Source organism: Pristiophorus japonicus, chromosome 6 (genome assembly GCF_044704955.1).
Source record: "Pristiophorus japonicus isolate sPriJap1 chromosome 6, sPriJap1.hap1, whole genome shotgun sequence".
NCBI classification, from domain to species: domain Eukaryota; kingdom Metazoa; phylum Chordata; class Chondrichthyes; family Pristiophoridae; genus Pristiophorus; species Pristiophorus japonicus.
The window spans coordinates 84,550,077-84,575,728 of record NC_091982.1 but is presented as its reverse complement, the minus strand read 5'-3'; the positions used below and the strand labels follow the sequence as shown (position 1 = coordinate 84,575,728).

The window sequence follows — 25,652 nt, the reverse complement described above, 5'->3', positions numbered from 1 at the left end:
TAAACAACATTATTTGTGTGAGGTTAAGAATTTGGATCTGCCACAGGTATCTACTTAGGTTCAGTGATGTAATTTACTCCCTTAAGATTGCCTACTTTTTTACATATATAAGAGTTGACTCCTCCTGTCCTGTTCTCATCTCTACCAGCATGGTAGCAGGACCTAGGAGTGTAACAGTAAAACTCTCCTGTGGTCTAGACCGAATCCCTGTGTCTCAAGCACATGTTATCCTTTAATCTTTCTGAAGGCGAGCACAATAGGACATATATAACCAGGGCTGATCTGCTTCTCCACTGCAGCCTCTATGCTGCCTTTTATTCATTTCTGTGGACTGACCAATGTGGAGCTGCATTTTCTGGCTGAGATCATTATTTTGATCACACATCCTCGATTAGGGTAGTGTCTGGACTTTTAAAACACATTACCAAATGATCCTTTTCACCAAAAGTCATTGCAAAAATAAATGATGACAGCAGCAGTATGGTCAAATCAACACTGCTATCAAAATGCATTCATTGCTGGAATAATTTTTAAAATGCCACGTTAAAAGTTTCTCCCTTGACCATTCACAATGAGCTGACAAAAGCTGCACTATCCGAAATGCAATATTCCCTCTCCCTGGAAAGTTGTGATTTCAAGAGGCAGGCTACAGCTCCATAGATAATAGCATTTCTCTGGAAATTCCTGTAAGTGACCATTTTTCAAAAGCAAGATTGGACTGTGAGTGTTGAGTTATTCAATCAAAGCAGTTAAAGGCACAGCCTAATGCTATCTATGTTCCACACAAACGCGTGCAAGTGTTACACCAGTGACTGCATGGGAATTAGCGAGGAGGTCCAGTCTTGATCCATTCCTCTTTTCTGCTCCCTGTCCCAGGACACTGAGGCCAATTATAGCATTCCCACTACCATCTGGCTGAAATTAGCTGACTTGGCAAAGAGCAGGGGCTGGATTTTCCGGATCTTTCAGCTTAAGGAGCAGCGTAAAATGCGGTGGTGAGGTCTCCTGCTTCCGGTCGCGATCCCCGGGTCGGGTTTTGCGGCGGCGCTCAGCAGCACCGCTGGGAAGAGCTGCGCCGGGTGTGCAACGTCTCTGGTTGCAACACTATCCGAGTTTTGACTCGAACGCCTGGAATCGCGCCTCGCAATGACTGCCTGGGAAACCCGAGCGGCCCAACCATGCTGGCGGTGGTGAGGAAGGTAAAGTGCTGTTAAGGTAAGTGCGAGTGTTTGCTCTTAACTTTTTCAGCGATTTGTGTTGTGACGTAGGCAATGTTTTGGGAATGTTTTCGTGGGTTTTTTTTTTAAGGTTCCCCGCCCCCCAAGGCCCCTCTCGGAGCGCACACAGCCGGCACTTTAGTTCGCGAGTTTCCCATTTTTGCGCCTCAAAGTGTACAATACCTCCCTTCACACTGCGCCCCCTGACGCGGGGCCCAGATGCTGAAACTTCCTTACCAAAGCGCAGGCTATTCCCGGCCGGTAACTTTCCCGCCCCGCCTCCGTTTTCGCCCCAAAAACAGAAAAGCCTAAAATCCAGCTGTTAAATCGGAGTCCTTCTTAATCTGCATGCCGCAATAGCCTCAAAGTATCTTGGAACAGTAAGTCAATTCACTGTTCATGATGGCAGAGTACACCTTCATACCACCTAAATACAGAGGCAGTTTTAATGTTTAAGCCCAATTACTGATCTTAACTTTTGTAGGAACTTATGGATCATATGCTTAATACAAACTATACTCGCTATATATTAGTCAAACATGACTGACATATAAGCAACACAAGGCCTTGTGTATCTGTCTGTCAGAACTACAGCACCTATCCCCAAGTGCTAATCATTCATATAGATTTAATTAATATCCTTTACTTAAATACAATGATACCAGTTGTTGCAAATGTTTCTAATCTCTCTTTCTCTCTCTTAGGCAGTCCCCTGGATGGTGATTCAAACACAATCCTTTATGCAACTACTGAAGTGACCTTATGGACAGTAGGGTACATTTCCTCTGGTCACTAATGTTACCAAAATTAATTTGGTGAATATAAAATGCCAGCATGAGTGACTGAAGAAAATTAGAGTTGACTATTTCCTCATCCACAATTCCTTGCTTTCTTGTGAGTTGAAGCGGCTGTGTTGAGAGTCCAATAAATCTTTCTTCAGCAATAATGGATTAATTTAAGTCATTCAGCTGCTGCTCATCTTTCCTCTTCACCACTGGAACCAGATTTTCACAATTCTTGCTGTTCTGCCACGAGGGTTCTCTGTTCGTTTTCCCCAGGGTGCAAAGCCAAACATCAGGTACGGGTATTCTCTCTAGACTGCTCTTCTAAACCAAATATTGGTGAGTATTTGATCTTTTTCTTTTCTTATCAGTAGGAAACCTTTGGCAATGTTGACAAATTAAGGTAATCTAAGTGTTAAGTCATGGCAGGAGAGCCCAGACCCAGGTCATGCTCCTCCTGTGCTATATGGGAAATCAGGGATGCTACGAGTGTCCCTGACTACTATGTGTGCAGGAAGTGTGTCCAGCTACAGCTCCTGTCAGACCGCATTGCAGCACTGGAGCTGCGCATGGACTCACTCTGGAGCATCTATGATGGTGAGGATGTCGTGAATAGCACATTTAGCGAATTGGTCACAAGACAGGTAAAGGTTACACAGGCAGATAGGGAATAGGTGACCACCAGGCAGAGCAGTGGAAGGAAGGTAGTGCAGGGATCCCCTGTGGTCATCTCCCTCCAAAACAGATACATCGTTTTGGGTACAGTTGGGGTAGATGACTCATCAGGGGAAGGCAGCAGCTGCCAAGTTCATGGCATTGTGGGTGGCTCTGCTGCACAGGAGGGCAGGAAAACGAGTGGGAGAGCTAAAGTGATAGGGGATTCTATTGTAAGGGGAATAGATAGGCATTTCTGCGGCCGCAAACGAGAGTCCAGGATGGTATGTTGCCTCCCTGGTGCAAGGGTCAAGGATGTCTCGGAGTGGCTGCAGCGCATTCTGGAGGGGGAGGGGGAACAGCCACCTGTTGTGGTGCATATAGGTACCAACGATATAGGTAAAACACGGGATGAGGTCCTACAAGCTGAATTTAGGGAGCTAGGAGTTCAATTAAAAAGTAGGACCTCAAAGGTAGTAATCTCAGGATTGCTACTAGTGCCATGTGCTAGTCAGAGTAGGAATTGCCGGATCGTTCAGATGAATACGTGGCTTGAGGAGTGGTGCAAGGAGGAGGGATTCAAATTCCTGGGGCATTGGAACCGGTTCTGGGGGAGGAGGGACCAGTACAAACCGAACGATCTGCACCTGGGTAGGACCGGAACCTATTTCCTAGGCAGAGTGTTTGCTAGTGCTGTTGGGGAGGGGTTAAACAAATATGGCAGGGGGATGGGAACCTAGGCAGGGAGGCAGTGGGAAGTAAAAAGGGGGCAGAAGCAAAAGGTAGAAAGAAGAAAAAACAAGAGTGGAGGGTAGAGAAATCAAGGGCAAAAATCAACAAGAGCAACTGTACAACATAATTCTAAAAGGACAAAGAGAGTTTAAAAAAACAAGCCTGAATGCTCTGAGTCTTAATTCGAGGAGCATTCATAATCAGGTGGGCGAATTAACTGCGCAGATAACTGTTAACGGATATGATGTAATTGGGATTACGGAGACATGGCTCCAGGATAACCAAGGCTGGGAACTCAACATCCAGGGATATTCAATATTCAGGAAGGATAGACAGGAAGGAAAAGGAGGTGGGGTAGCGTTAATGGTTAAAGAGGTTAATGCAATAGTAAGGAAGGACATTACCTTGGATGATGTGGAATCTATATGGGTAGAGCTGTGAAACACCAAATGGCAGAAAACGTTAGTGGGAGTTGTGTACAGACCACCAAATAGAAGTAGGGAGGTTGGGGATGACATCAAACAGGAAATTAGGGACGTGTGCGATAAGGGTACAGCAGTTATCATGGGTGACTTTAACATACATATTGATTGGGCTAACAAAACTGCTAGCAATACTGGGGAGGAGGAGTTCCTGGAGTGTACAAGGGATGGTTTTCTAGACCAATATGTTGAGGAGGCAACTAGAGAGCAGGCTATCCTAGACTGGGTCTTGTGTAACGAGAGAGGATTAATTAGCAATCTGGTCGTGCGTGGCCCCTTACAGATGAGTGACCATAATATGGTACAATTCTTCATTAAGATGGAGAGCGACACAGTTAATTCAGAGACTAGGGTCCTAAACTTAAAGAAAGGAAACTTCAATGGTATGAGACGTGATTTGGTTAGGATAGTCTGGCGAATGATACTTAGAGTTGATGGTGGATAGGCAATGGCAGACATTTAAAGATCACATGGATGAATTACAACTTTTGTACATCCCTGTCTGGAGTAAAAATAAAACACGAAAGGTGGCTCAACCGTGGCGAACAAGGAAAATTAGGGATAGTGTTAACCCAAGGAAGAGGCATATAAATTGGCCAGAAAAGGCGCAAACCTGAGGACTGGGAGAAATTTAAAATTCAGCAGAGGAGGACGAAGGGTTTAATTAGGAGGGGGAAAATAGAGTACGAGAGTAAGCTTGCAGAGAACATAAAAACTGACTGCAAAAGCTTCTATAGATATGTGAAGAGAAAAAGATTAGTGAAGATTAATGTAGGCCCCTTGCAGTCAGAATCAGGTGAATTCATATTGGGGAACAAGAAAATGGCAGACCAATTGAACAACTACTTTGGTTTTGTCTTCACTAAGGAAGGCATGAATAACCTCCCGAAAATACTAGGGGACCAAAAATCCAGCAGGAAGGAGGAACTGAGGGAAATCCTTATTAGAAAGGAAATGGTGTTAGGGAAACTGATGGGACTGAAGGCCGATAAATCCCCAGGGCCTGAAAGTCTGCATTCCAGAATACTTAAGGAAGTGGCTGTAGAATGAGTAGATGCATTGGTGGTCATTTTCCAAAATTCCATGAACTCTGGATCATGACCTATGGATTGGAGGGTAGCTAATGTAACCCCACTTTTAAAAAAGGAGGGAGAGAGAAAAAACAGTGAATTATAGATCGGTTAGCCTGACATCGGTGGTGTGGAAAATGCTAGAATCAATTATTAAAGATGTAATAGCAGCGCATTTGGAAAGAAGTGACAAGATCGGTCCAAGTCCGCATGGATTTATAAAAGGGAAATCATGCTTGACAAATCTTCCAGCATTTTTTGAGGATGTAACTCGTAGAGTGGATAAGGGAGAACCCGTGGATGTGGTGTATTTGGACTTTCAAAAGGCTTTTGACAAGGTCCCACACAAGAGATTAGTGTGCAAAATGAAGACACATGGTATTGGGGGTAATGTATTGACGTGGATAGAGAACTGGTTGGCAGACAGAAAGCAAAGAGTAGGAATAAATGGGTCCTTTTCAGAATGACAGGCAGTGACTAGTGGAGTGCCGCAATATTCAGTGCTGGGACCCCAGCTATTTACAATATACATTAATGATTTAGACGAAGGAATTGAATGTAATATCTCCAAATTTGCAGATGACACTAAGCTGGGTGGTAGTGTGAGCTGTGAGGAGGATGCTAAGAGGCTGCAGGGTGACTTGGACAGGTTAGGTGAATGGGCAAATGCATGGCAAATAAAGTGGATAAATGTGAGGTTATCCACTTTGGTGGCAAAAACAGGAAGGCAGATTATTATCTGAATTGTGACAGATTAGTAAAAGGGGAGGTGCAATGAGACCTGGGTGTCATGGTACATCAGTCACTGAAGGTAGGCATGCAGGTACAGCAGGCAGTAAAGAAAGCAAATGGCATGCTGGCCTTCATAGCGAGAGGATTTGAGTATAGGAGCAGGGAGGTCTTACTGCAGTTGTACAGGGCCTTGGTGAGACCACACCTTGAGTATTGTGTGCAGTTTTGGTCTCCTAATCTGAGGAAGGACGTGCTTGCTATTAAGGGAGTGTAGCAAAGGTTCCCCAGACTAATTCCCGGGATGGCAGGACTGATATATGAAGAAAGACTGGATTGGCTAGGCTTATACTCATTGGAATTTAGAAGAATGAGAGGGGATCTCATAGAAACATATAAAATTATGACGGGACTGGACAAGTTAGATGCAGGAAGAATGTTCCCGATGTTGAGGAAGTCCAGAACCAGGGGTCACAGTCTAAGGATAAGGGATAAGCCATATAGAACCGAGATGAGGAGAAACTTTTTCACCCAGAGAGTGGTGAATCTGTGGAATTGTCTACCACAGAAAATTGTTGAGTCCAGTTCGTTGGATATATTCAAGAGGGAGTTAGCTGTGGCCCTTATGCTAAGAGGGTCAGTGGGTATGGAGAGAAGGCGGGAGTGGGGTACTGAAGTTGCTTGATCAGCCATGATCATATTGAATAGTGGTGCAGGCTCGAAGGGCCGAATGGCCTGCTCCTGCACCTATTTTCTATGGCCCCAAGTTTCCACACGCTACAAAACGGGTGCCCCTCCGAGCTGGGCGCCCGTTTTTCGCGCCGAAAAGGGCGCCTGAAAAAAAACGCGCGATTCTGGAGTGCCCTGCAGCTCCATGGCAGCTTGGCGCGGAGCCTACCACTCGCGCCGATTTTGTAAGTGGGAGGGGGCGGGTACCATTTAAATTAGTTTTTTTCGTGCCGGCAACGCTGCGCGTGCGCGTTCGAGCGTTCGCGCACGCGCAGTGTGAAGGAAACATTGGCACTCGGCCATTTTTGTAGTTCTTTGTAGCTGTTTAATTTTTGAACATTTTTTAATAAAAGCACATTGCCCTTCCATGATCAGCACTGAGGCTTCTTGCAGCAGTGAGAAGGCTGCAGGAAGCCTCAGAAGTTGAGGCAGCCGTTTCCCGACGGCCTTCCCCCCTCCCCCCGCCGTCGGGAATGGCTGCCTCAACTTCTGAGGCGTCCTGCAGCCTTCTCACTGCCTCCTCCCCCCACCCCTGCCGTCGGTCGGGCCCTCCCTCCCTCCCGTTCGCGGGAATGATGCCACACCGCTGAGCTGACTTTAAGGCTTCCACCTCAAGTGGAAGGTTGCACAAATGCCTGCTTACTGCCCGACTGCCCCTCCCTCCCTCCCGTTCGCGGGAACAACACCACACCGCTGAGCTGACTGAACCTGCCTGAAGCACTTTCACACAGGTAGGAAGATGGTTTATTTAATCTTTTCTTTGCTTATAAATGTTTATTCAGGTTGGATTTATTTGTATAATATTTGTATAAGTATAACTAAGGATTGATTGTAGAATTTAATGACTTCCCTTCCCCCCTCCACCTCGTTCCCGACGCCTAATTTGTAACCTGCGCCTGATTTTTTAATGTGTAGACAAGGTTTTTTCACTTCTACAAAAATCTTCACTTGCTCCATTCTAAGTTAGTTTGGAGTACGTTTTCACTGTGGAAACTTTGAAATCAGGCGTCAGTGGCCGGACACGCCCCCTTTTGAAGAAAAAATTCTGTTCCAAAGTGAAACTGTTCTAACTGACTAGAACTGCAGAAAAAAAAATGTGGAGAATTGTGATTTCTAAGATAGTCCGTTCTCCACCAGTTGCTCCTAAAAATCAGGAGCAAATCATGTGGAAACTTGGGGCCTATGTTTCTATGTAAATTCAGGGACCACTCCTCGATTCCTGCAGCTGCCCAGTAGTAATCCTCTGATTCTGAAACTTATACTTATTCAGCAACCAACCACCATTTTTGTTCATGGATCCTCATGTGGCCCGTGAGAACACACTGCTACTTATATTTGGAAGAGCTCAAGATATTTCCCTCCTAGCTGCTCACTCTGCCTAGAGTTCATAAAATGCACTGAGATAGAGAAAAATATTTTAGTTAAAGTTAATTAATTAGGAAATTGTGGAAGGGGTTGAGGAACCAAGCGATCCATTGCTGCAAATGATGATGAAATCATAATCATCCTGTCTATAGCGGGGGGGTGAAGTGACTCCATCTTCATCGTTATCTGGCAACTAAATCAGAAGAATCAAGACTGCAGCACATTTTACCAAATGGAGCCCTATTATGTAGGTTGTTATGAGTGCACACAGTTCACAAATTTCTTCAACTAAGGATAATACCATAAATATGTGCACAAATTAAATTACAGCTGTTTCATTTATTTTCATTGCATCATGATATTTTAGACCTATGTGTTTTTTTACATAATATACACAACACGTCTCTTTTGAGCAATGCAGTCTATGGTACTGCACAAACTGTCACTAATAGACACTAAAATACATTGTTATATAATGTATTATAAAACTATCCAAAGTAAATTTTGTTTGGAAAATTAGAAAGTGCATTTAATGTAAATATAAAATGTTTTTTCAATTATAAAACCACTGAATCTGCACTGTAAGGAATATGCATCATGCACTACACAGTATTGCAGTGCAGTGAACTGTAAAATATCCCAATGACCCAATGTTACAAATACCTGTATTGCTGTAACTATTACAAAAGTACAATGGTTTTCTCATTGTTAACGCAGGTTGTGTGAGAATGATTGATAAACAGGATCAGTATTGGGAATCTCTTTCCCATTCACTTATACTGTCATTTAATTACATAACCTACTTAAGTGTGTATGAGTCATCTCTTCCAAAACTATTCAATTACTTTCAATTCTAGAGATAAGAAGAGCCCAGATATTAATATGGCTATATTGTTCGAAGCATTAAAGCTCAAATAACTGGTTATGCAATGCTGTGAAAAATAGTTAAATCTGATTTAGGAACATGCAAAGATATGAAATATGACTTACAGGAGAAGACCAACCCCTTCTATCACTTGAGTTTTAGATGGATATAATGATTTTGTATTGTAGAATGCTTCTCCCTCCAAAAGTAATCCAGTTTTGTTAAGGAATAAATGAATCCCATAGTGATTAGGGTATCCTCTCTGATCTAGTTCAGAGCAACTCTGAATTTGTGAACTGCAGATGAAGTCGATGCCAATGAGCTTGTAGTGATTGTGCAGTTCTCGGGATCAAATCCTGTAAACATTTTCCATTGGCTGTACTGATTGCTTGCTGCAGAAAATTCAGTTCAGAAGCTGGCAATTGAAGGAAACCCAGCTGTCAAACCTGTACTTGGGAGTTGAGCATACCCAGCTGTTTAAAGTGCCTTTTAGCCGCATTGTTGAACAGCTGAGAGCAGTCACTGGCGTTTAAACTGCAAGTTATTTTTTAGAGCGTGAACCAGCACCCAGAAGGGAACAAGATTCCTAACTGCTCCATTTAGACTTGCCATTGCCTCTACATGCACTACATTAAGTGCAGTGGTTCTTTTATTTTGAACAGTAGCACGAGTTTAAACAGCTGTTTGGCAAACTGTCAAAATCTCATGTGCTGCTTGACCCCTCCTCCCCTTCAGTGTACCTGTTGTAGTTTAGAACGTGAGCACTCTTATCTCCACCCAGTGATCAATTTGAGCCGTGTCATAAATGGGAGACTTTTGGGTCGAATTCACACCAAACAATATTGTAGAAACTTTGTTTCTTTGCTATTTTAGCTGATGGGGTTAGATGAATTAGAGTGGGAGGAGGCTCGTGTGGAGCATGAACACTGGCATAGACCAGTTGGGCCTGTTTCTGTGCTGTACAATTTAAAGATCTTGGCACCTTTTATTAAATAATAGTCCAACAAACTTCATGGTTATATTGGTAACATGCCTCAATGCAGTGAGATTTCAGCTGACTTGTATTTGAAGGCATATCCCGTTGCATCATATGTCACATTGTTATTTGGGACATGTTTCTTCGATCTCTAATGGTGGTAGGAGCATTGGTATTATGGGATACAGAAGCAGCTGGAATCCCACCCGTTGGTTGAAAACTATTGTTTATCAAAATGGTATGTGGCAGAGAATAAAACACTATTGAACCATATAAATAAATTTGCCATGGAATGTTTAATCTGGATGCAAATTTGTATGAATGACAGATAGTCAATTTTTAAATCAATGCAGCACAGTTTGCTTGCAATCGATAATTTAATCTAAGCAAAAACCTAAACTTGATACAAAAGAGATTATACTGCTGCATTTAAGTGAAGTTGGCAGTGGTTTGATTTCATTTAGTATGCTCAACACTATTTTGGATTTGACATTCTGGTGGCAGTGAGTTGGTGAAATAATGTACTCGACTTCAAACGGGGATTAGCCATGTGGCAGGTTCACTTTCTCAGCATGGTGTTTGGGGAGGGGCCGAGTCAAAGGAACACAGAGGGTGTCTTCACACCTTGTAATGATTGGCCCAAGAGTAGTAGAGACTTGGGGGCAACTGAGGCTGCTTACTGTGTCAATTTGACCAAGGTTTGTGATGTGAGAGGACCTCGAGGGGAAACAATTTTTTCTTAAAACAGTTGCTAACTGGACAATGCCTCATGCATGTATCAAGATTTTGTATTTAAAATTCAGTGACTCCATCCAATGGAAATGATGGAAAGTGGTTTTGTACATGGGAAAAGCCAATTAACTAGATATGAAATTGTCCAGATCTAAGTTTACATATTAATGAAATGGGCCCGTGTTTTTGTATAACTTCCATCGATGTAAAGTACTTGGACTGGGTCAGAATAAGATTCTACTTCAAAAATTAGAATCAACATCCATATCCATTATTTTCCCTATAACTTTTTTTTAGATTATTAAAATTTGGTGATCTAACATTTCTCCCTCATATCTATAAATATTGTCACAGAATTTTCTTCTTGTCAAATACTGGAAAACAACATCTAGTTAGGACCTGATTAGACCGAAACCTGCTGCAACAGCACTCAGTTTTTTTTTCCAACTGTGGATTCTTCCCTGTCACAAAACAGGCTGAGGTCTGGCACCTGAGTAGCAAAAGAACTGATCTGAGGCCATTTGTATTAGTGAACTTAATCTGATGATATTTGTTGAAAAAGGTGACATTATCAGTGTGGAATCCTTTGTCAGAACCTTGTGTTGTGATGCACTCGACCATAAGGGCCTTAACCTCTACCGTGCTGGCAGCCTTTCATTTCCATCTTGTGCAGCTATCGTTGTCCCTGTATCTAAACAGAGTCAAACGAACCAAGTCAGACCCAAGTCGAGCACTATGTTTTGAGATCTGGACACATAATCAGTCTTACCAATGCCTGCTTAAATTCCACTTCATTTCCATGACACCTACCTCTATTGTGCTGTTCTGCTGTGAGCTGTCTTTCTAAAGTTTCTCTCATTTCTCTCTCCCTGAACAGCTCCAGTTTGAGTTCTTTCTTCTCTTGCTGTATCTGCTTCTCCTGCACACGTGCATTGTCTACAGCCACCTTCAGCAGGCCCTGTACATTCACAGAACAGCGGTTAAATAAGAACAACGAAACCTCAATAATACAGTAAGTCAGTAAAAATCCTAAATATAAGTCTGGGAGCGGAGGAATTTTTTTCCTATTTTTTTTATATCTTCACTCTTGTCTTTCCCTAATTATGGACATTCCCATCTTAAGAGCAGCACTGTTCATCAACCAACCTGAACCAGCAGAACTTTTGAGATCCTACCTGTTCCGGTAACTTTTTCCTCTCGATGTGCTCCTCTGATCAGATCAATTGATCAAAATAAATGTGACCTGATTTCAATTCTCAACGTATGCAAGCTAACTTATGCTTTGGATTCCCAGTCTTCTGGAAGAATCAGACAGTTTTCAAAGGTTCTTTATATTGAGGCTGATTCTTTAATAACATTTTGTAATCTGTATGGCCACAGATGGATCACATGATTACAACAAATAGGACTCATGCCGTATGTGAGGCACTGGGGAATTTTCATGTGAAAACAGCAGACCCGCATCAGTCTGGTAGACTTTCCCAAATGGGGAAAGGAAATGCTGTTCGGTCCAGAAGCGGTGTAAAGTTACAACTCAGTGCAAGGTGAGAAAATGTCTCGCAATATTATCTTCTATTGGAAACTAGTTTCATTATTTGTCTGAGACCCTAAGGTCACAGGATGATAAATATCTGAATAGCTAGGTTGGACTTCCACACCTTTTACTTTCCCAAATGGCAGAGCGTTTAATCAACACCCACTTGCATCCTGCACTCCATTATCCATGCTGTTAAGTTGAATCATTCTACAACATTTTAAAGCTTTTATTAAAACAAATGCATGAATATTTCAGAACTAGGCTGTTGAGAGATTACATGGAAAACAAGTGTGAATTGCACAGCCCTTGAGGATCCTTTGCTATTTCGAAATTTAATGCATTCTTTACGCTCCTACTTTTTCAAAAAGTGTGTAAAATTCAATTTAATGATCCTGGTGTAAAGAAAAATATTTTACAGTGCTTATGAGGTAGAAGATAAAGTTAGATCAAGAAATGGTGAATAAATTATGGGTGAATGGAAGGGGGAAGTTTGAACAGTAGAGTTTTTAGGTAATTGAAGAGAAATGGCAAAACAGAAAGGTTAGCATTTGCTGTGAGAACAGCCACCATTTATGAAGGAGAAGGAATGGATAATAATCCAATACAGAGGAGTCGAGAGTATGCACAGTGACACACAGCCAGAAGAGACAGCTGAAATAGGGTAGCGTGGGCAAAATCATTTGAAGTGAGGGTAATGATTTTAAATCTATTAGTTGGGAGGTAAGGCAGTTTGGCAAAGAGGGGAAAGATATCTGTATGGACCTTATGTAGGAGGAAATGTGGGCCAAGGGGTTCTGAGTAAGTTGTAGCTGATAAGGACAGCATTGGAAAAGATGAGCACTGAGTTGCTGGGGTTATAAACTCGAGGCATGTATTAAACTGAAAGAAACAAGTTTTTTTTAAATGTTAAACTTTCTCCAAAGTATTACTAAACAAGTGAAACAAAACATTGAACATGCCAACCTTGGAAATGGATACCTTCTTTATACCATATTTAAATTGGATTATCCACCTAAAAATAGGCTGGTGTTTGCAAATATTATCCAAATGTATTTTGTAATTTAAAATCAACAAAGTAGTGTTTCATTAGACTGGGCTCATGTCGATGTTATTTATTATGCAACACATGAGATGCTGAATGGCTAATGATATAATTAATCATTATTAACTACAATTTTCCATATTTGTTGCATCACTGCTTCCAGTGATTAGGTCTGCATTTTTTGGTGGGAGGAAGGGATTATGTGCTTGCACTGCTCTGTTACTGAAGCAAGATCCCACCGGATTGCTGAATGGGTATTGTATTGTGGAAATGTGTCGGAGGCCTGTTAAACTAAATGTAATCTCTAAAGGACTGTAACTTGTGATAATTCAGGACACGATCTGGGTCCAGTCAACTTAAGATAAATGCTTTAGGCCAGGACAGTTTGATGCTCCTAAATAGCAGTGGAGCTCTGTTGTTATCTATCTTTTTACCAGAACTTTAATTAATGATTGGTCTATTAGTCTTTCTCAGAAACTTTTATTATGCATACATTTTGATCACATCTGACTTTTGAGAGTTTGTAGAGCCTGGTTATCACTCTGATAGCTTGACTGATGCACTTAAATTGTGGAAAATAAAAATTTCATGGTTTTGTTTTGATTCTCTTAAATATACTTCACAGTAATTGTATTCTATTTTGCAACAGACTCCCAAAATATCTCTCTCAACTCAAGTATCAATTAATTGAGTGTTAAGACTCTCAAAGGTAACATGTAGGTTCAAATTCAACTTTGGCAGGGGCACAAAATGAGCAGTATTTATCCGTGCCCATTATAAACTTCGCCCGATTTTCTTTTCCATTGCATCCCCACCAAAGTTGAATTTTATTCCCAAGGTAACTAGCTGAGGGTCCAAATCTTTTACCAGAGACTAACTGTATGTAATGTGTGTGTTGCTGACTGCACAAATTACAGGAATCTAATTCCCTGAGCTCCATAGTGAGCATATCAGCATGTACCATGAATAAACGAAAACAACTGGATTTATGTAGCACTCCTCGTATGCAGAAAATGTCTCAATGAGGAAAAAGGATGCACACGAGCATGAGGAAAAGGGAAAACATGGAAGACTAGGATGGGGAATGGAAGGTGGGGAGTCAAAGTCAATGAGCTAAAATAAACTGTGAAGTTTAAAACAAATGTGGTCAGCAGAAGATGGATAGCTTTACAATCTCTGGGTGCAAACACCCAAGTGCATATGCAGCTGAATGATAGATAAGGAAATAACTTGCATTTATAGACTAGCAAAGATGGTGGGTGCCCAATAACCTTAAATGTAACTCACTTCTATGTTTACTGCAGCTGAGGGAGACGATAGATGTGTATTCTTTCTTTTAAAAGATCTGCAAAATGTATTATTTACAAAAGAAATGAAGAAACAAATGGAATTTAGAGAGCATGCAGGATCCCCATATATTCATCAAAGAATAGAATGGAGCTCATTACAATGAAACTATCCTCAACATTTGAATTTTTGCAAAAGTATCAACTTCAATTGATTGATCTCTGAAATTATTTTGTCTTGCATTGTTTTTTTGGATTAAAAAAAATAGTGGTTATATTTGTAGAGTAATTAACATAATTGTTGCAGGAATGATATACTTACAAATCAGCTGTAAAATTACTATATTTATATTCCCATGAACTATGGAAAGTTTTCTATGGTGCAATTTGGCACAAAATACAAGTGTCCCCATTTCTGTATAGCACTCCTATTCGTGCCAGGTGGTGATGTGTAATATTGGTGACACCCAAAATCTTGCTGTCAGCCCTATGTATTGTGCAATGTTTCTAGCTAAACAGTCGTTGGTATAGCTCACTTTAATTTAAAATTTACAACATTTAATTATGCTGTTGTCTAGAAATGTTCATGCTGCTCCAGACTTTCCGTTTCAATGAGTATGTTTCCTCTGTAGAATTCTTGGCCAGTCCCTTGCTGAGATGCTAAGCCATTGGCATTACTCCAAGTTTCCTGGACGATTGGTGTTTAATATCAGTTACCCATCCTTCCAAGCAAGTCTTTGCAATATATTGTGTCTCATAACATCACTTGTTTTTATTAACTGCATATCTAACACAAAATGTCCATTTTTCCTGTCTGAAGCCAGTTGTCCCTAAACTAAGTTGAATTTCTACTGGTGGTCTGAAATCCTGGTGGCCCAGATTTTGTGTTGGATATGACCGTGTACTGGTGGACTGCTCCACCATACCACCTTTTGAAATCCACCGCAGGTTTGGGAATTCCGCACGTGCTTGCACATGCACTAAATCCTGAACTTGCGGTCTGTCAACGTACGTGTTGACGGGCCATCCACTCTGCCACCGAAAACCTAATTGCTGCCGCAGAGTTGAGCTATTTGGCCAACAACAGCCCAACAAATATATACGGAAGTTTTATGGCTGGTGGAAACCGGTGTAGGACCGGAATTTAAAAAAATGCTTTTTAAAAAACTAAATGACTTAAAAGCTTTAATGAGAAGCAATCCTAGTGTATGTGAAAGCTGAAGGTTTTTTAAAATAGAATGTTTAAATTTCATAACTTTCTGCACAGTGTTTGTTTAGAAGTGGGAATTATGAGTAATAAATTAGATTCCCATGATAAAAGCCAAATCTGCAATGTATTTTAAAGGCTGTAGTAAGTAATGTAATTTAAATGAATGAAAGGCAGTCTGTTTTCTGATTGGAAGACCTGGCCCATGTGATCCCAGGTACGCTTCTGCACAGGCTGCGTCCCTGCGATCCGTGGGCCTTTACGCTGCCCTCGAGTACGCAGCATCTGAGTGCAAGTTTATGCAGGAGGGCCGCCATCAGGTAGAGGTGTACTCTTAAGAGCTCAGCGGTGCACCCCAGAGGTACGCCGCCAACCGCAATTATTGGCCTATTATTTCAAATGTCTTATTTTAAATGTTAGCATTTGGGGCACCAATTGTTGTTAAATTCTATTCATTTTTGCCAAATGTGTCTCTCCCAATGAAGTATCTATTTTTCACATGGTTGATTTCCTTCCTAGCCTCCTCTTTTGAAGGTGCTGATCCATTCTAGGAGGACAGCTCCTTGGGTGCCAGCAGCCTCTGGTGCTTCACCTAAGTGCCCATTATTCTGATTAACTTCGATGGTGAATATCAGGCTAGACGGTTGGGGCTTTAAAGCTGAACTCACTTCTGCCCTCACCCAATATATGTGACCATGCACTTTCTAGTCACTGGGTAATAATCAAGAGTGGAACTATTGGCTGATTTTGTTCCTCTCGTGTTCTAGCCAACAGTTGCATCCTGACAACCATCCTGTCTGAATACCGCTAATAAAAGCACAGACTGCAGATTGAACTAGGATCTTTTTGATCTGCATTGCCATGTACTATCCCAGAAAAAGATTTCCTGCATCATATCCAAGATCTCCCAAGGATCTATCCTTGGCCAACCTCCTCATCAAATGTTGCCGTGTGGTTAAATCATGTAAAGTCACAGGGTTAGCTTCCAAATGTATTCCAATGATATCTTGCTCGACCGCACCAGTGCTGAGGAGTATTCGGAATAAGGTGGACGAATTAACTGTGCAGATAGCAGTTAACGGATACGATGTGATTGGCATCACGGAGACATGGCTCCAGGGTGACCATGGCTGGGAACTCAACATCCAAGGGTATTCAACATTTAGGAAGGATAAACAGAAAGGAAAAGGAGGCGGGATGGCATTGCTGGTTAAAGAGGAAATTAATGCAATTGTAAGGAAAGACATTAGCTTGGATGATGTGGAATCGGTATAAGTGGAGCTACGGCATATCAAGGGGCAGAAAACGCTAGTGGGAGTTGTGTACAGGCCACCAAACAGTAGTAGTGATGTTGGGGAGGGCATCAAACAGGAAATTAGGGGTGCATGCAATAAAGGTGCAGCAGTTATCATGGGTGATTTTAATATGCATATAGATTGGGCTAACCAAACCGGAAACAATACAGTGGAGGAGGATTTCCTGGACTGCATAAGGGATGGTTTTCTAGACCAATGTCCAACAAGGGGGGAGGCCATCTTCGACTGGGTGTTGTGTAATGAGAGAGGATTAATTAGCAATCTCGTTGTGCGAGGCCCCTTGGGGAAGAGTGACCATAATATGGTGGAATTCTACATTAGGATGGAGAAAGAAACAGTTAATTCAGAGACCATGGTCCAGAACTTAAAGAAGGGTGACTTTGAAGGTATGAGGCGTGAATTGGCTTGGATAGATTGGCGAATGATACTTAAGGGGTTGACAGTGGATGGGCAATGGCAGACATTTAGAGACCGCATGGATGAACTACAACAATTGTACATGCCTGTCTGGTGTAAAAATAAAAAAGGGAAGGTGGCTCAACCGTGGCTATCAAGGGAAATCGGGGATAGTATTAAAGCCAATGAAGTGGCATACAAATTGGCCAGAAATAGCGGCGAACCCGGGGACTGGGAGAAATTTAGAACTCAGCAAAGGAGGACAAAGGGTTTGATTCGGGATGGGAAAATAAAGTACGAGAGGAAGCTTGCAGGGAACATTAAAATGGACTGCAAAAGCTTCTATAGATATGTAAAGAGAAAAAGGTTAGTAAAGTCAGAATCAGGGGAAGTCATAACTGGGAACAAAGAAATGGCAGACCAATTGAACAAGTACTTTGGTTCTGTATTCACTAAGGAGGACATAAACAACCTTCTGGATATAAAAGGGGTCAGAGGGTCTAGTAAGAAGGAGGAACTGAGGGAAATCCTTATTAGTCGGGAAATTGTGTAGGAGAAATTGATGGGATCGAAGGCCGATAAATCCCCAGGGCCTGATGGTCTGCATCCCAGAGTACTTAAGGAGGATGCATTGTCAGTCATTTTCCAACATTCCATAGACTCTGGATCAGTTCCTTTGGAGTGGAGGGTAGCCAATGTAACCCCACTTTTTTAAAAAAAAGGAGGGAGGGAGAGAGAAAACAGGGAATTATAGACTGGTCAGCCTGACATCGGTAATGGATAAAATGATGGAATCAATTATTAAGGATGTCATAGCAGCGCATTTGGAAAGAGGTGACATGATCGGTCCAAGTCAGCATGGATTTATGAAAGGGAAATCATGCTTGACAAATCTTCTGGAATTTTTTGAGGATGTTTCCAGTAGAGTCGACAAGGGAGAACCAGTTGGTGTGGTGTATTTGGACTTTCAGAAGGCTTTCGACAAGGTCCCACACAAGAGATTAATGTGCAAAGTTAAAGCACATGGGATTGGGGGTAGTGTGCTGATGTGGATTGAGAACTGGTTGGCAGACAGGAAGCAAAGAGTAGGAGTAAATGGGTACTTTTCAGAATGGCAGGCAGTGACTAGTGGGGTACCGCAAGGTTCTGTGCTGGGGCCCCAGCTGTTTGCATTGTACATTAATGATTTAGACGAGGGGATTAAATATAGTATCTCCAAATTTGCGGATGACACTAAGTTGGGTGGCAGTGTGAGCTGCGAGGAGAATGCTATAAGGCTGCAGAGTGACTTGGATAGGTTAGGTGAGTGGGCAAATGCATGGCAAATGAAGTATAATGTGGATAAATGTGAGGTTATTCACTTTGGTGGTAAAAACAGAGAGACAGACTATTATCTGAATGGTGACAGATTAGGAAAAGGGGAGGTGCAACGAGACCTGGGTGTCATGGTACATCAGTCATTGAAGGTTGGTATGCAGGTACAGCAGGCAGTTAAGAAAGCAAATGGCATGTTGGCCTTCATAGTGAGCGGATTTGAGTACAGGGGCAGGGAGGTGTTACTACAGTTGTACATGGCCTTGGTGAGGCCACACCTGGAGTATTGTGTTCAGTTTTGGTCTCCTAACTTGAGGAAGGACGTTCTTGCTATTGAGGGAGTGCAGTGACGGTTCACCAGACTGATTCCTGGGATGATGGGACTGACATATCAAGAAAGACTGGATCAACTGGGCTTGTATTCACTGGAGTTCAGAAGAATGAGAGGGGATCTCATAGAAATGTTTAAAATTCTGATGGGTTTAGACAGGTTAGATGCAGGAAGAATGTTCCCAATGTTGGGGAAGTCCAGAACCAGGGGGCAAAGTCTAAGGTTAAGGGGTAAGCCATTTAGGACCGAGATGAGGAGAAACTTCTTCACCCAGAGAGTGGTGAACCTGTGGAATTGTCTACCACAGAAAGTTGTTGAGGCCAATTCACTAAATATATTCAAAAAGGAGTTAGATGTAGTCCTTACTACTAGGGGGATCAAGGGGTATGGCGAGAAAGCAGGAATGGGTTACCGAAGTTGCATGTTCAGCCATGAACCCATTGAATGGCGGTGCAGGCTCGAAGGGCCGAATGGCCTACTCCTGCACCTATTCTCTTTGTCGATGTCTCTATGTTTCAGTCCCTGCCATAAACTCTGCACCCTCACCACTGACTCCTTTCCCCTCTCTAGTTACAGTCTCTGATGGAACAAGAGTTCACAACCTTGCGTCCTGTTTAACTCCATACTGAGCTTCTCAGCTCCTCTCCTGTCTTTCCATCACAAGGACTACCAACCTCTACCCTCTTGCCCCCCCTAAAAAAAACATTGCCTGGCTCTGCCCCATCTTGCTGCATTTTCTGCTGAAACTCTCATCCATGCCTTTGCCATTTCCAGATTTGACTCTGCCGGTGGTTTCCAAACTGACCTCTGATCTTCTACCCTCTATAGACTTCAACTCCCCAAACTCTGCTGCCACATCCTATCCTGCAACAAGTTCCACTTGCCATAACCTCCTTCCTCATTAACCTGCGCTGGCTTCCAGTCTCCCCGTTCATCATTTAAAATTCTCATCCTTATGTTTAAATTTCTCCATGGCCTTATCCCTCCCTATCTCTAGAACTTCCTACAGCCCTCTACCCACTGCAAACCCCCCAGCCCCCCGCCCCCTACTTATCTTCATTCTGATTCTGGACTCTTCTGAATCCCACTCCTTTCACCCCACCAGTGGTGGGCAAGCCTTCAGCCATCGAGGCTCAATGTTTTGTATTACTCTCCTTAAGCCCCTTTCTATGGACCCAAATTTGGCCCTCCGGTTTTTTCGGCGCACCTCCGAGCCCCTCCCTCTGACATTTTACCTCAGAAGCAGCGGCAAAAAAAATCTGTGCGATCATGGCTGATTCTCGGGCCGTCTGTGGAGCTGGCGTGGCGCAGAAGAAAGAGAGGGGGGCGGAGCTAGGTCCCGGTGCTGAAAACAGTGCAGGGACCTCTGCACATGCGCGCTAGAGTCTGCGCGCATGTGCAGTAGCTTCTGGCAGGCCGTTTCGGCAAACGCGTGCTGCAGGCTGTGTGGGAGGGGCCGAAGCACGCCGTCCCTAGCCCTGGCCAAATGGGCTCCCTCATCGGCGGCCCGCTGCTTTCCCTAAAGGTAGGAGTTCTATTTTGTATTATTTATTGATTGTTTATTACTTTGGTCTTGGTGCTTTAGGTGCAGGGTTCCTTCTATTTTATTTGTTACATAATTGCTTATTACTTTTTGTGCTTTGTTTGGTGCTTGGTGCTTTAAATGTAGTTACTTGCGCCGATTCCTTAACTGTAAGTAAGGTCTTTCTGTGCGGACAAAAGTGAACACATACGCTGCCCTAAGTTAATTTAGAACAACTTTTTTCTGGCCAAATTGGCATAAATTGTGTAAGTGGCTGGGAACGCCTCCTTTTGGAAAAGAAAAACTGACCTAACAAAAAACCTAGCTCACTCACTCACTTACACTGGTGCAAATTAAATGGCCATATTTGCAACTAAAAAGATACACCAGAAAAATCAAGTTACACCAAAAAAAACAGTGCAACTCATGGGGAAATTTGAGCCCGTATGTCCTTCCCCCTCCTTAAAACCCACCTCATTGATCAAGCTCAGGTTACCCCTTGCAGTCACTGTTTTAGCTCAGTGCCCATTTTCTGTGCACCTCCTGCAAAGCACTATGGAATTTTTTTCTACATTAAAGAGAACATATAAAGACCAATTTCACTACAAATACAGAACGTTAGGAATTTTCCCTCTTATTTTGTAATGTGCTTTTTAACTTAAGATTGAGGTCTGTCGCTTCATTCTGCACCCGCTTTGCTACTGCAGCATCTGCCTGATTGGATGCTCTTCCACAAATTAACATCACTGGGATTGACGGACGCCTCGATGTTGAGTAAACCACCAAATCATAATAAACAACACACAATATTTCTCCCTGTACCATTCATAGCTTTTTGATGCTGCATAGGTTTACCTGAATATTGGTTAGAAGAGTTTCTATTGAAGACAGTCCATCAGCAAATAAAAATGGTGCAGGAAAGCCAGGGGGTAAGGCTTGCCCAGCCATGTGAAATTTCTCGATGCTGGTTCTGATAGTGGGCATTACGAGCTGAGTCTCATCTACATAGTAGAAAAAAGGTAATAATTAAGGGATAAAATATGTATTATTCAGAACGCATAGCAGTTAAACTCTAGTGCATGCAATCCATGTTGAGTGGCATGTGCTCATAATTGGATTGATTAAGCGGAGATGGTGTATTTACTTATGGCATAGAATTGATCAATAAGTTGAAATCATCCTTGTATTCCTTGCATTCCTCAGTCTTTCAAATATTTTCCTTTCATTGATTATGTATGAAATCATGAATGGGAGGATGATGCACAGACTTGCATGTGGTTCTGAGTTTGATCAAGGCCAGGATGTGCAGTACATATAAAAGCCCAATGTAATGTAGCTTCCCAAAAATATGTTTACTTCATCCTCTAACCATCTGTTATTTTGTAATGTATACAGAAGATGTTTTTACCCCCTTGTTTCCATTTAGAGAAAATGGTGTCTCACAGCTGCTCAGTTGACTGCATGGTTGAAGGAGTTATTGGTAATGAACACTGGAGTTGTGACATCAGAGATACAACAGTAAAATAAATAAATATCAGTCAGAACTCTGCCTACCCTCCTGTCAGGATCTCTAATTGGATTTGTATGATCTCATTTTTATATTGGAGATTATATGCATTCTGGCAAATATTAAAATGGCATCAGCTATGGCATTGTGCAAAAAAAGAACCTCACCAATTTAGTTGCCTGGTTGAAAAATATATTGCCTCACATTGTGGGGGGAAAAAACCTAACAGCTTTGGATAGAGTAGTTAGAGTACCTGCTGCATGAGCTCCCAAGAAGCCAATGTGGTACCTTTTTAGCATACACTGACACAGACATTGCCTATATCTTAAACATTGTCCCCAAACTTCGGTCAGATCAATGTTTGGTAATGACACAATACATTATTTCTTCTTATTGCTCTATAATTACATTTTAATTCCTATCTCTATCTGTAAAAGCATCCTTACTCTGTGAAAATAAATCTTCAATCATTGCATTCATAACATTATCTGTGTGAAAGATATTTTTTTTTTGAGCCACAGACCAATTTCAACAATGCACAGTTTATGCACTCCTGCCATTCACCTCTGCTCTTTGCCTCTGGGTTCCATCCAATCACTGCGACAGAACCTGAGGGCACAAAATGGAGGTTGGTGCCATAAGTATAAACTGAGAGGTACACAAATTGAGCTGTTTCTTGAACCATTGTAATCTGGCACAGAAAAAGCTTTTTTATAGAGGTAGACATCTTTAGCTCCGACCTACATATGGAATAAATGTCATTATGGGCCACTGCAGTATTAAATTGTATCTTATTTTGCTAAAGCTTGGTATCTCAAGTAATTGGAGCAGAGACTAGGGGAGCCAGAATTGCCCTGTTTTGCGCCTCCTGTTAGCGCCTCTGGAGGGCGCTAACAGGGCTCGCCTGGGGGAGGGGGGGGCGCGCTACCAGCTCCCGTGAAATTGCGCGGGAGTTAGCAGAGGGGCAAGCACGGTAGCATTGTGGCCCACTAGTACCGCCCCGGGCCGCTGAGCCTTCGACGATTATGTCATCACCATATGCGGTGACCCCTTACTACCCCGTGGCAGAAACTGACTCGTGCCCAATGAAATTGCCCGCAGCAGTTTCGCCGGTCGCGACCCTGGCCGATCGCTGCTCCCGGGACAGAAGTTAAAGGGGAGGTGCGTGGTGCCACACGCCGCCATTTTTTTTCTTCGGCCGACTCGCCAGTCGAACGTGCTCCAGCGATGTCACGTGGTCCGGGCCACTATCGTGCAGCCAGGCACTCTGTTTGGATGCCGGGCTGCAGCCACGGCACCATGCAGCCCTGGTGGCCCAGTGGGGGCCATCAAAGGGCCTGCAGAGTTCACAGCGGCCTTCCCCTTTAACGGAAGGGGAGGGATGTTGAAACTTGTTAGTCGTATGGGGAGAGGCCACGTGGGGCTGCCGATCCTGCCCGTGTAGTGCCCTGGACAGCACCCCAACAGGAAGTGAAACATGCTACAATGTCTGTGAGGGACAGTAACCCAAATTTCGCGGCCTAGACGAGACTTCCGTGCTGGGCCATCCCAAATGGGGCGTAACCCAATTTCTTCCTTGGGTGTTTGAATCTCCTGAAGTTACTTAAAATGTCTTTCTTGCAAGCAGTGCTCTACCATGGGGGAAGACTTCAATCACTCCGCCTGCCCGTTTAACTGTACAGCAACAACAGCGCTCCCAGAAATGTCCAAGGCCTAAACTGTCTTATTATCCCAGGTGAAAGTAGGATGTATGGTGCCAAGTTGCCTGAAAAAGGATTAAACAACGAGCATAAAATGCATTTTCAACCCTAAATAGACAATTTCCCAGTTTTCTGATTGCGACACTGAATTGAGTGCTGCTCCATACTGACCACAGTTAATAGGTTATAATGTTTTTACGATGCTTCAAGTCAAATGATCAATAAAGTTTGAGTTGTTTCCATTCCAAGACTTTTTTTTAATATAAGGTTTAGTTTATCCATCTCCAATCCAATAATTCAGTGAGGTAAAGCAATCTATATTTCTTCTCGTACCTACAAGTTGCTTGTCATTTTTTATTAAATGTGTTCCTGTCATTTGAAAAGTTCATTTTTGTGTTTTGTTTCAGCCATAGAAAATATCTGAATAGTTGCCAAGAAATCAGTGTTTACAATGTGAGCTGTGCTTGAAGCCTGAACCTGTACTACTGCCGTCACCGATGAAATAATTCATTGCAAAGCAGCCTGACAGTTGAAAATGTAAAGCAAAACACTGACAATAAAATACAAGGTCATAACAATTTTGTAGTCTGTGGCCTGCCTACATGGTTGCTTATAGACAACCAATATTTTCCAGCAACTGCAACATATAAGATTCACTTTAGAGAATTAAGGTAGGATTTCAAAATGAAAACAAATTAATTTCCAAAATGAAATCTATGTTTTAAAAAAAAATCACTAAATCCACTGTGGAAGAAAGAAAATTCTGTATTGCTGTCTGCATTTCTCTGGTGATAGTTGGAATATTTTGTGATTTATTTTCCTCTGCCCTCCCCACCCCCACCACCCCACCCTCACCACCAAGACATCGTTTTTAAAAAGATTGTTGCTAAATATAGTCACTTTTCAAGCGAGTGATCTCAAGCAGTCTGTTTTGCAATAATATCATTGTTAGTTTTCAGATATGATGGCTGTTTGAGATATTCTATGGTATAGCTAAGTTAGCAAGGATTTAAAGAAGCCCAATCAATTGGGAGCAGCAAGTGTTTTCCCCAAACTCTTTGGTTGTGTGTTTTAATTTTCAAATTTTCAAATTAAAGGCCAGCTCTGCAAGCAACAGAAATGTGTCAGAAGATGAACTGGAAAAATAAAGCAGAACTGCTGTGAAAATCTCATTGTAATAATTAAGGTGGTCACTTGCTATCGGATAATTAGAAAGTCCTGTATCGAGTTTGGGTCTGTATTTCGCACCTTTCAAAGGCATCACACTTGAAAGTGTGACCTTGGGGCATTGCACCTCCAAAGTCACACCTCAAAGCTTCACGTCCATAGGGCAAAAGAATCGTGACCGACTCAAAAAGCTATTCATCTAAGAAACCAATGAAATATCCAACTGACTAAATGTAGGCAAATCAATAGTAGCAAAAAGTGCCAAACACAAACATTTAACGAGCAGAAATTCCCTGCATTCTAGAGCGGTCCCAGAGGATTGGAAAACCGAAAATGTAACAAGAAATAGGAACAGAAGGCGGCCATACGGCCCCTCGAGCCTGCTCCGCCATTCAATAAGATCACTCCACTTCCCCGCCCGCTCCCCATAACCCCTTATCACTCTGGAAACTGTCTATTTCTGTCTTAAATTTATTCAATGTCCCAGCTTCCACAGCTCTCTGAGGCAGCAAGTTCCACAGATTTACAACTCTCAGAGAAGAAATTCCTCATCTCTGTTTTAAATGGGCGGCCCCTTATTCTAAGATCATGCCCTCAAGTTCTAGTCTCCCCCATCAGTGGAAACATCCTCTCTGCATCCACCTTGTCAACACCCTCATAATCTTATACGTTTCGATAAGATCACCTCTCATTCTTCTGAACTCCAATGAGTAGAGGCCTAACCTACTCAACCTTTCCTCATAAATCAATCCTCTCATCCCCGGAATCAACCTAGTGAACCTTCTCTGAACTGCCTCCAAAGCAAGTATATCCTTTCGTAAATATGGAAACCAAAACTGCACGCAGTATTCCAGGTGTGGCCTCACCAATACCTTGTATAACTGTAGCAAGACTGCCCTGCTTTTATACTCCATCCCCTTTGCAATAAAGGTCAAGATACCATTGGCTTCCTGATCACCTGCTGTACCTGCATACTATCCTTTTGTGTTTCATG

The 25,652-nt window shown here is 42.5% G+C and overlaps 1 protein-coding gene and 1 long non-coding RNA gene across 16 annotated transcripts in view; one reads left to right on the top strand and one right to left on the bottom strand.

The window, feature by feature from the left end:
* dacha (dachshund a) overlaps positions 1 to 25,652 on the bottom strand; it is a 425,557-nt gene that overhangs the window by 40,199 nt on the left and 359,706 nt on the right. For 9 of the 15 annotated variants that reach the window (XM_070883036.1, XM_070883039.1, XM_070883038.1 and 6 more), the window contains 3 exons: positions 22,356 to 22,400; positions 21,140 to 21,285; positions 11,144 to 11,291 (listed from right to left, as the gene is read on the bottom strand). In XM_070883036.1, the coding sequence (XP_070739137.1) occupies positions 11,144 to 11,291; positions 21,140 to 21,285; positions 22,356 to 22,400 (339 nt within the window). The remainder of the gene's footprint in view (positions 1 to 11,143; positions 11,292 to 21,139; positions 21,286 to 22,355; positions 22,401 to 25,652) is intronic. The other 6 variants (XM_070883037.1, XM_070883041.1, XM_070883050.1 and 3 more) reach the window with 1 other exon arrangement.
* On the top strand, positions 1,010 to 24,893 carry LOC139265734 (uncharacterized). Its single transcript, XR_011593609.1, has 3 exons — positions 1,010 to 1,215; positions 1,922 to 2,338; positions 23,899 to 24,893. It is a non-coding gene; the product is annotated as an uncharacterized lncRNA (long non-coding RNA).